This window comes from Mastigoproctus giganteus, chromosome 5, assembly GCF_048544385.1.
Source record: "Mastigoproctus giganteus isolate SK-2022 chromosome 5, ASM4854438v1, whole genome shotgun sequence".
In the NCBI taxonomy this organism is placed as follows: domain Eukaryota; kingdom Metazoa; phylum Arthropoda; class Arachnida; order Uropygi; family Thelyphonidae; genus Mastigoproctus; species Mastigoproctus giganteus.
The window spans coordinates 188,119,863-188,132,175 of NC_143579.1; the positions used below are offsets into that span (position 1 = coordinate 188,119,863).

At 35.4% G+C, this 12,313-nt stretch overlaps 1 protein-coding gene across 3 annotated transcripts in view; it reads left to right on the forward strand.

The window, feature by feature from the left end:
* PhKgamma (phosphorylase kinase gamma) overlaps positions 1-12,313 on the forward strand; it is a 318,732-nt gene that overhangs the window by 247,201 nt on the left and 59,218 nt on the right. For all 3 annotated transcript variants that reach the window (XM_090374302.1, XM_090374304.1, XM_090374303.1), the window contains exon 9: positions 2,401-2,430. In XM_090374302.1, the coding sequence (XP_090230428.1) occupies positions 2,401-2,430 (30 nt within the window). The remainder of the gene's footprint in view (positions 1-2,400; positions 2,431-12,313) is intronic.

Consider the following 12,313-nt stretch of genomic DNA (forward strand, 5'->3'; position numbering starts at 1 on the left):
AGCCTGTAGCCTCCTTGAACTATATAATGAATACTATTACTATAACTAATGGTGTCACCCACACACAACACACACACTCACACACACTCACTCCTGTCCTTTCTGTACGTATTGACCCCCCCCCCCATCCATTATCATATTCTTATATTTCAAATTCCAATCTTCTATTGGAATGAGCAGTGGCCTGCAAGCAAGGTAATGGGGATTTCAAGGACTGGTATCATCATGGAAAATGTAAATACGTGGATTGTTTTCGAGTAACTAAGAGTAAGAACAGATGCATGTATACTTGCATGTACACCAATGCAAGGAACATAGCAAATATATTTGATGAATTCGAAGTGCTGATCAATACATCAAATGTGGACATTGTTGGGATATCAGAGATGTGGTGTCACTCAGATATTGGAATTTGAAATATAAGAATATGATAATGGGGGTCAATATGTATCCCCCATTATTATATTCTTATTGACCCCCCATTATCATATTCTTATATTTCAGATTCCAATATCTGAGTGACACCACATCTCTGATATCCCAACAATGTCCACATTTGATGTATTGATCAGCACTTCAAATTCATCAAATTTTTTTGCTATGTTCCTTGCATTGGTGTACATGCAAGTATACGTGCACCCATTCTTACTCTTAGTTACTCTAAAACAGTCCATGTATTTACATTTTTCATGATGATACCAGTCCTTGAAATCCCCATCACCTTGCTTGCCAGGCCACTGCTCATTCAAATAGAAGCAGTGCAAGAATCACTTTCGATTCTGCCTGTGTACTGTTGTTAATCTGTTAATCTGCATATCTCCCCCCAAACTAGCAGTTTTACCACAATTAAAAACCTACAATTCCACTAATATGCACTAGTTACACAATACTATATTTGCATCAAATCACCAGTATAAAAAGCTCTACGAATATTAATGTCCTATAGCGCCTACTACACGATAAAGTTAAGTTATTAAAACACATATGTATTGCTATAAATTATAATTTATAAGCATCTTCTAATATGGATTACACTGCTATAAAACTATGTAGAAACCTCCAAGTATCTCCTATATCAATACTAAATCAGTGGCTGCAAAATTCAAACATTTTTATCAGTACAACACAATGATGGCTGAAGTTGACTATGAATTTTTTAAGTAATTAAAAGGGCCAAGTAAAAAAAAAATGAACCAAATTAATCAGGGAATAAAATGAATGTTCTATAGTTGATTTCAGCAAGTTCAGAAGTGATTTCAGCATCTGTTAATGTGGGACTTATGCACCAATCATCATCTGCAGTACAAAAAGTTCTTCAAAAAAACAATTTTAAATCAATAAATAAAATTCCCCTTAGCAGCTCCTGAAAAAGCTTCTAGTCCAGTAACCTGATCAACAGACTTAGTAGTTCTACTTTGAAGTACTTTTTGTACTGCAGATGATGATTTGTGCATAAGTCCCACATTAACAGATGCTGAAATCACTTCTGAACTTAGAGAATAAAATGAATGTTCTATAGTTGGAGAAAATGGTGAACTTTTTTTTTTTTATTAATGGTGTGCCACTTCAGCTTCAGAAGCTGCCCCATATTTAAATAAAATTAAAAGATTTTTTCTAAATTGATTATTTTCTGAAAAACTTGATTCAGGTGGTGAAAAAAAAAAAAAAATGCAATTTAGATAAACATTTCATTATAAAATAGGCAAGTTTGAATAGGTCAGTCAGTTATAACTGAATTTTTTGTTATTTCATGCTCTCTCTCTCACTCTCTTTTGTTGAATAATACTGCCCTGTATTTCATCTATTTTATTGGACTTTTACATGAAAGGAGATATTCATTTCATTACTTCACTTTGAGCTTATAAATTGGTGCAACTGTATTATAATGCAGCACAAGACAACTTGATCAGCTAGGGAGTTTATGCTCAAACCACTATTCCTTTCTTTTTTTATAAAGTCCTTCATAAAGTCAATAAGAGGCAGTTCAAGGTATCCCCAAAACATAAATTGAGACATTAAGACTGTTTCAGAAAAAGATAATTCATGAAGAGCAACTTAGAGGGAAGCAGTTTGCCCTTTGGATGATATTAAAACACCAAAATAAAACACTACCCTGAGAGATGAAATGACTAACTTTTGAATTGGCTATGTTAAAAAGCTAGAATTGTTAAAAGTATGTAGCTGTGTACAAATAGTTAAAGGCATAGCCTACATATTAACTGACTGGTTCCACCACTCTAAATTCCATAATTCAGAAAACTATATGTAATAATTTTCATAAAATGTTTAACTGTTAACTTGGAACTATGAGTTTTTGCAACATATACATTTGAAAAGTTTTGTACATATGTAGATCTTCATTTTGAATAATGTCCTTATGTCTTTACATTTTCTCTGCAGTTGGGCTTGTGGTGTCATTATGTATACACTGTAAGTATTTTCTTGCTTTTAGTTTTTTAAATTATGCCTCTTAATTGTTATTTAAATTATATTATATAATACCATGTCAGCAATTCAGATGTACACTTTTTTCTTTTTAAAATAAATAATGCAAAGGAAAGGTTATGAATAATTTATATACTCGGTAGCCATTGAATTATGACTCCTTTGCATGCTGAAGCATGCATACCCACCCACACACGTGCGCACCCGCTCGCACACACACACACACACACACACACACACATATGCATGCACTGAACGCATTCCAGCCTGATAAAAGACAACTGGATTTCTGTTCCAGTACTGTGTGCTAACATGTGCAACATTATTTAACTGGTAATGGTAATTGTATCAAGCAAGGGATAATGCCATGATTTGTCAAAGTTTGAAAAAGAGAGGATTGATGTTGCATCCCTTTTCAAAATAACATGTTTCAGTGGGCTGCACCAGAGATTTTGCTGTGAAAGTATACACAGACTAGCAAACCAAGGGTAAAATATTCAGCCATCATATGTAATGCAAGTAAAAAATGTAAATTATATTTGCGATAATGCTGGACCATTTATAGTACCGTGTACATTTGGTACTAGAGATACAAGTTGGACATATGTTATTCACATTGAAAATTGCTTTAAAAAGAAATATATGAAATAAAGAGAAGTGGTTTATTTTATATGAAAGATCATTTCAGAGTTTTCATGTGGACATAATAGGTTTCCCAAAAGTGATGGCCCAGAGGATGTTAAAACAATATTCAGTTTCATAACTGTTGTCTGGCATCTGTGGTGTCACAGAAACAACTGTATTGGTGATGTGTGCATGTTCATTCTCACCTGAACTTAGTGTAATATAATTGTTTTCCTTAACTTATCTAAAGAACAATAAATCCAGAGGATTGCAGAGAAGGTAGCCAAGAAATAGGTTCTCCTTGTCAATTCATCCTTGTCATTTCCTGACATTCAGGAAATGTGTTATTTGGATTTTCTCTACCTTTCTGTTTCTGTGTAGCAGTACCATCTTGCTGAAAAAATAATTCAGATATTAATTTTTCTGAGCAGTGCAGACAGGCCGCTAGAGCAACTCATGGGGTCTTATCAATGATATACAGGAATTTTGCTAGCAGGGAAAAAGAGGTGATTATCCCTTTGTATAAGGAACTGGTCAAGCCACACCTTTAGTACTGCATACAGGTCTGGAGGCCTCATTTTAGGAAGACTGTAGAGCTGCTAGAATGAATACAGGAAAGGGTAACAAGATTGGTGAGGGGAACAAAGGGTTGCTCTTACCAAGAAAGGCTTAAGTTCTGCAAATTGCAGTGTCTGGAGACTAGGCACCTGCAAGGTGATCTGATTGAGTTGTACAAGGCCCTGAATTGTTTGAGCAAGCCCAATGCTGATGGGATTCTTCCTCTTGCTCAGATTATGCATCTGAGGGGGCATAAATTCAAGCTGAGGAAAGACCATTGTAGAAGAGATTGTGTGTAAATTTGCCTTTAGCCAGTGAGTGGTTGATTGCTGGAACAAACTTCTATCTACTGTTGTGGGAGTTAATAGCTTAAATAAATTCAAGGAAGAACTGGACAAACTTTTGGAGTGAATGGCTGGATGGGTGAAATGGGAAGTATTTTTTTTTTTTTTTTTTTTTACTAATGCTGTATAAGCTTGCTTTCTTGCATCATATGCTAATGCTAATAAAATTTGGTTACAGATATTACATATGTAGTATAGCAGATAGCTAGAATCATATCTAGATAACTAAAACTGTTGTCTGTCTTGAAAGAAGAAAGAACTAGACACCACAAGATGGAAAATTATTCATCAAAAATTCATTTGGGACCATCCCTCTCAAGCCATCAATATTATTTTATGGGTTTTCTTTCTCCAAAATTTTCAGTTGTACCTGTTTAAAAACACATTATCTTATCCCCATTTCTATTTAATTTCTATACTGAATCAGTTATGAGAAAATTGTTTTTGAATGAGTCAGAAATTGGAGTGAAAATTGGCAACAGAAATATCAATAATTTAAGATATGCAGATGATGTAACTCTGCTTGCAGAAAATGTTGAAAATCTAATACAATTGATCTTAATGGTTAAAGATGAAAGTGAAAAAATGGGACTGCAGCTTAACATCAAGAAAACAAAAATTATGACAACAGCTGGGAGGAGAAGTTAAAATTAACAATGAAGAGGTTTAATCTGTCCGGGATTTCACCTTTCTTGGATCTAAGCTCAACCGGGGTGGTGAATCTGTCCCTGAAATTAAAAGAAGAATTCACTTAGACACATCACAATGATGAGCCTGGAAAAGATCTGTAAAGAGAAAGATGTCAGCTTTGCAACGACAATCAAAATGATTAATGCTATAGAGTTTCCCATAACAACTTACGGGTGTGAAAGCTGGACAATGAAAAAAGCACAGAAGAAAAATTGACATTTTTGAACTCTGGTGCTGGAGAAGGCTACTTCACATACCATGGGCATCGAAAGTTACAAATAGAGAGGTTTTGGATCGCATCAAGCCAGAAATGTCACTGGAAGCCAAGATCACCAAGGTACGATTGATGTATTTCGGTCACGTAATGTGATCCAATTCATTGGAAAAATCGATAATGAAGGCCTGCCTGCCTGCCCTTTTTGGTGCAGATCACTATCAGTTTCTTGAAACTGTTTCTGCCACCACTATGCTCAGTCACAAATTTATACTCTCAATACCACAACACATACATGCACTGCCTTCTGTGACACCATTTTGAGATTGAGTTTTTTCCAACTCTGCCAACTTTCAAATAAAATAAACTAGTTTTCTTCTTTACATGTTATATATTTATTTTTATGGTGGTTTTAGTGTGATGAATTGTATTTATTGCTCTGGTGTATGCCCATCTGTGTATTACTGTGGCACCATTGTCTATAATGTTTTATCTGTAATTTGGCATTTAAACAACCTTGTCTTCCTGACAGAAGAAATGCTTGCTTGAAACTACCATTTACACTTCGTCATGCACTATAGTTGTTTCTTTTTAGTTACATCAGCTACTTAGGCCATAATTGCACCATTTTTTTTTTTTTTTTTTAATACTATATTATTGTATGTCTGTAGGAATGCAAGTTCAGATTTGTATTGTGCAGGCTGAAAAAACCAGAATAATTCATGGGGGGGGGGGATGTCTACTCCTTTCACCTGAGATTGGCAAACTATAGTTCCATTGAAGAGGCCTTTTAAAATTCCTCCAGTCTATGATGGGACTTAAAACTGAGACTGTTCCACGAGTGACAACCGATGAATATACAGATGCAAGAAACAAGAAAACGTTTTGGCTGTAAACTTCTTTGTGTATAGAGTGACCTGAAATCAGTGTTAATCCTACCCCCCCAACATGGATTGTAATCTTGATATAGGCTAATGTAAGATGTAGTACATCATTTACATATATTTATTACATGTCAGTCAGGTGGAAGCATATGAGGTAGGGGGTGGGATCCAGAAGGTCAGTATGATAATTGTTATTGATATAAAATGATCCATACCATGTCCGCTAGGCTATTTTGCTTTGCTGATTTATATAAATGCAACCTCACATCCTCCTTTAACCATTCTGCTGTCTAGTATCTTTCCTTGGATATACAGACTTAATGAAGCTCTGTAATGTGTTTTTACAGGAGTATAGATCAGGACCTGTATCAGTCAGTTGGTGCTTATCCTCTGTCTACCAAACCCCAGGCATATCATATAAGAATGGACAGTGCTTCATCCTATTTAACCAGTCCATCAGAAGATTTAGTCTTTGGAGTTCTAAAACAAGCCGGGCATTCAACATGACTAATTATGAATGCTGATAGATAGGACCATCAAAGAATTTAGGAACTTTCAAATCCTTTTTTTGGATAGTGTGGCCCAGATAGTGATGTGAGATGAATTATTCTCTTAACTGTTGAACATATTGTGGGTTACGTTTGCTCCAGAAATAGAAATTCCTCTTGTGGACAATTAGCTGAATTGCATATTCAGCTAGTTCACCTTGCCACATTTCAGGAACATCACAAAGACCTCAAAAACTTTGTTTCACATGTCTTTATCGATTAGCTCATTGACAAATGCAGGTTTGGAAGATTTCAGTTGAAGATCACATGTGGTGCATGTGAACATTGTAGTTTTTGTAATACCAAGTTCAGATGATCATTGTTCCATAATGACTTTTTTGGGAATCAAGCACTGGTGTTGCTACTGCTGTACGTCAGTTCTTTTATCCAAAATTTATCTATTTGTGTTCACAAATAGATCAAGCTTGTGTTTCTATCACAGTATTTCTATCACAGTAAATTTTGTGGAAAAGTCTTGTTGCACAGCTTTGATACTTTTCCGAGTCTGTGGATACCTTTGTGAGCCTATACATTCACAAGCCACTCTTCTGCAGTATAGGAGCTTTTGTGTCAGCCATCTGAAATAAAGAAGAATCTGTACTGCACACACATCTCATTAACAATATTTTAACATATTTCTTACTTCAAAGAAAACTGGGGGACTTCTGGAGTGCCTTATACATTAAGCCCAAAGTTTTCCTAAGAAGCATACATGTTCTGATGAAAAATGAACCTATGCTTAGACTAATTTCTTAGATAGTCTAGGTTTCTTAATTAGAGTGAAATTTCAGTAGTTAGATATTTTCAACTGTTGATTAATCAAATTAATAGTTTTATACCATGTGTAGAAATTGCTTCTAACTACAAGTTATGCTTGTGAAATGTTTCTACTACCTATATCCAAGCCATTATTCAATTAAGCAAAATTAGACAGTACAAAAGAAAAGTTAAATTAATCAGCGAGAGCCTATACTTCCTCAAGGTAGTAGCAGCATAGAATCCAAAAGCCTTGATGAAAAGTTTTCAGGCTTTTAGTCTGTTGGATTATTGAGTGGAATGATATCACCAGAAACAAGAACAAAGCAAAAGTACAGTCCAATAGGTATGTCTCTTAGTGTCTCCTGTTGTACTGTGAGCATTGTGTCAAAGTGAACTGGATAGCTGTTTACCACTGTTAGTATGAGAAACTTGTTTCATACTTGTTGGGATATTTGCTAATTGCTGATAGTCATGTCACGTCACATTCTGTGTGTTTTTTTTTAAGGGGGACACAAATCTCTGTAGTTAATTAATAAGCTTTCTGTATTGAACAGAAAGAGTTATTGACATTTCCAGGCTTGAAGTTGAAGAAATTGCTTCAAATACACTTCATTTTATCTAATAAACAAGTTGTTAGATAAAATAAGATGTTAGTTACTCTCGCAACTACACTAATTTATATCGGGTTAGATGTAGTAGATCCAGATGTAGGCATGAAAAAAACCTAAAATTTTCTACCACAACCTATTACCTCATGATTTAAACCAATTCCATCACTGCAACTTGCAAATGTTAAAACTGATTCCCCTACCCAGTACATGGAATGTGACTCATGACATGATTATCAGCAATTTATGATTTATTTATTATTGTTGTTTTTATTTTTATTTTTCAATATTTTTGGTCAGTGCAGAAAAGCCTGTGACTTCCTTGTACTATATAGCTAATAGTAATTGTGCAAATATCTGAACATGCACAGAACAGGAATTTCACTATTAATGGCATCCTTACCTCCACAAAATAGCATACGCTGACAAATACAAAAAATATAAAGTTTTAAGTGTGCAATTAGACAATTTTTATCTGTTCCGAAGAACATATCTACCCTTCAGTTACCTATTTCACGTCCATTATGATCCTAGCAGGTCAATGGGAGACAATGTAGAACTATTCTTTGGTAACTTGAGCTGCCAATGCTATTTTTAGGTTATACTTTAATATTTTATCGGTTTGCCTCTCCTATGCTGTTTTTAGTTATGTGCGCTGTTGAGGACTGTCAGGATATGGTTGAAGTATTTATACATGGTATGGTATATATGAATGTATGCCATATATAAATTACATTTATATAAATATTTATAATAAAAGCTATCCAGAAGGCAGTAAAGTGCTTTGTCATCTTTCATTTTTGTAATTCTTAAATTTAACTAAATTAGACTATTTTCTTATAATATCAAAATAATATAAAAAAATTTAATAAATTTTATTTATTTATTTAATTATTTTATTAAAAAATAGGAATAATTAATATACTAGCATAATATATTAAAATTGTTAAATAAAACAAATTAACATATAATAATTGAATAACTGAAATATTCAAGTAAATTTAGAACAATAAACCTCATGCTATAAGAGTTGTAAAATATTATTGTACAAGTAGTGCATTTATCTCACTGGGAGAAGTATGTTGCTGTTATGGGTAACTCCCCTGAGTACAAAGACTCAGGGGAGTTACCCATTTGGATTCAGGGGAGTTTGAACTCCCCTGAGTCCAAAGAAGCTCTCATAATTATGGCTAAGGGTTTGCTTACTAACTTTGCTGCCTCCTTTAATATAACTGGATAGATCACATCCACTGCGGGTGCTTTTTTTTATGTTTATCCTCAACAATTTCTCCTCCACTTTCCTCTCAGTTATTACAAAATCATCTAGCTCACTGCCAGAGTTTACTTCACCTCTGGCATTCCCCTTCCTGAATAACTCCTCATGTGTGAATGTAGATGCAAAATACTCATTTAGTTTGTTAGCCACCTGAGCAAGATCATCAGCAGTTGAACCATCAATATCCAGTGGACCAATCTGATTCATCCCTTTCCTTCTAGAGTTTACATAGGTAAAGAACTCTTTTCTGTTTTTCTTTGCATCCTTTCCCAAGGATTTCTCATAATTTGCCTTTGCCTGCCTAATCTCCTTTGTGACATGGTTGCAGACCAGCTTATATCTATCATAGGCTTCCATGTCACCCATTAATTTATATGTATCCCATGCATTTTTCTTCTCTACCATATGTCTCATTAGTTCATCTGACATCCATTTAGGCCTAAACCTTGAACAATATTTCTTAGTTGGTATGTAAAACCTAGTAGCTTCCAAGATAAATTCTTTGAATGCTTCCCATTTCGAATTTACTGTTGGTAACGTCATCAGTTGGTCCCACTGTATAGAATTTAAATACTGTCTCAGACCATCATAGTCACCTTTATGAAAGCAAAAACCCTTCCCTTTACCCCTGATTGTAGTTACCTCTTTCAGTAAATCCCACTTCAACACACTGTGATCACTGCCACCTAGTGGTTCCTTTATCTGAAGATTCTTAATACATGAAGAATCACTACTGATAATCAGATCAAGAGTATTACTCCCTCTAGTTGCCTCCCGAACATGCTGATGTAGAAAACAATCATCCAATAAATCCAAAAAAGCCTTGTTAGTGTGTGAGTGACCAAATCACAAATTCCAGTGAATATCTGGGAAATTAAAATCCCCCATTATAAGACTCTCTCTGATTTACTGGCCCACTCTATTTCCCTGTACAGTTTCTTATTATACTCATCCAAGTCATTAGGCCTATAGCACACTCCTACCCTCAATTTTGATCTCCCAATGCTTATGCCACACCAAACTGACTCGACACTGCACTGTCCAGCAATGTCGACTGGCTTCACTTCCTTGGATTTTGTGTGTTTCTTAACTAATAGCATAACCCCTCCTCCCTTCCTATCCTGTCTATCCTTTCTGTACACATTGTACTCCCCAAATTCCAGTTCTGCATTCCTTATATCTGTGTGATACCACGTCTCTGATAGCCCAACAGTATCTTAGATGTTTTGAGCAATACCTCAAATTCATCAAATTTATTTACCAAACTCCTAGCATTGGTGTACATGCACCTGTTCCTATTCTTAGCTACCCTAACACATATGTTTGCTTGTACCGCAATGACTCCCAGCAGTCTCTGAAATATCCTGCATCTTGTTTTTCAGGCTTCTGCTCATTCCAATAGAAGCAGTGCAAGAATCACTTTCACCTCTGCCAGTGGCTACTGTTAATCTATTAGTCTTTGTATCCCCCCCCAAGCTAGCAGTTTTCCGACCCACCTAACACTGCCTCGATAGCATCAGCAAATATTCTTGCACCCTTTCTATTTAAGTGTATCCCATCCCTGTAGAAGCAGTCTCTCCTGTTAACAAGTACAGTCCAGGCTGAAAAAAATTCTACCCCTTGAGCCTTGCACAATCTTTCCAGCGCCGAATTGATCGACAAGGCTATCGTATTCTCCCTCCTATCGTGTCTGGGCAAAATTGCAGACACTTTCAAATTCAACCCTAATTCACGGCTTTTTTTCAACAGTGACCTGTACTTGTTAAGTAATTCTGCCGGTCTCCTACTCTTAATATCATTAGTGCCAACGTGTACAACAATATCACTTTTTGTGCCCTTAAAAGATGATATCCGCTCTACAACGTCATCAGCCTTTGCTCCTGGCAGACATACCCCTGGTCCTGTTCCATCTATCCTTTTTACATACCATTCCCTGTTTCCCTGACAATAGAGTCACCAACAACTACTAGTTCCTGTGGGACCAGTGCATTCTACCTTGGGGGTTGCCGCTGTGTTGCGTGATTATCAAGTGCAAGCTCTGGCGTTGATGTGGCAGCTGAGAGCTTGATGGGCCCCTCAATTTAGATCCTTCGAGGGCATCCACCCTGTCCTTCAAGTTCTCATATAGGCCCATAACAACACTGAGTTGTCGCCTGATTTCCTTATATCACGCACACACAAAGACATCCCTCATGGTAATGTCATGTCCCGTACCCGATTGCTCCACAAACAGGAAACAAGCAGTGCATTTTTAAAGGCTGTGATTCAGAGGGCAACTGCCCCCCCCCCTCAGTTCTCCCATGAGCCACAGCACTCCCATTAGCTTGAGCATTTTGCTTTGCTGCTCTGGTTTGTCATGATTTCAATTTAATTTCAATAAAATTTCAAATTCAGTTCAAAATTATAAAACTTGTATCCGAGCACAGTTACACTATATATCTATTTATATTTTTCAGTATCAAGTATTATATACGAGTTCCGTTTATATAACTTCCGTATCAAGTTGTGTATTAAATAATTATGTTACGTTTGTAAAATCTAAATCTAAGTCGGCATATGTATTTAGTTAAAAAGTACAATTTAATTGACAGTGAAGTTTAACATATTAATAGATTTTGCTAATTAATTGACAATATTATATAATATACTATGCTATACTAAGCTAACACTTTCTTGTTCGGGATATAACATTGTATCGTATAACAATGGCGGCAAGTTGTGAACAGTAAATCTGCGGGCACTTAAGTATTAATTAACTACCAAAATCTCACTGTCTCAATTCAGAATAAACCAAGGATCTTGACTAGGTCTATAAGCTACTTATAGAAAATAATTTAATATAACAATTGGTCAATAAAGTGGCTAAATATGGCTAAAAAACTTCTCGTTCAGCAGAACTGCAAAACTTGTAACACGTGGATTGGATACCCTTACCGATTCTAAGTAATAACCTACAAAATCTCTATCTAAGTTAAACTTTAAACTACGCATCATAACTAGGAATATAAATAGAAAATTTATATTCCTAGTAAAATTTATATAAATAGAAAATTTATATTCCTTTATATAATAGAAAATAAGTTACTATGCCAATTTAAGCTAATAAAACAGAAAAAACTTTATTTCCGGGAGCAGTAAAAACTTCGCCTGAACAAGGCTACTCTCGTTCCCAAAAAGTTTTCATACCAACAAAAAGCCTAGTCACTTACAAGATTAATTCTTTGAATGTGTCCCATTTTGAATTTGCTGTTGGTAGCATCATCAGTTGGTCCCACCATATATAATTTAAATACTGTCTCAGACCACCGTAGTCACCTTCACGAAAGCAAAAACCCTTCCCTTTACCCTTGATGGTAGTTACCT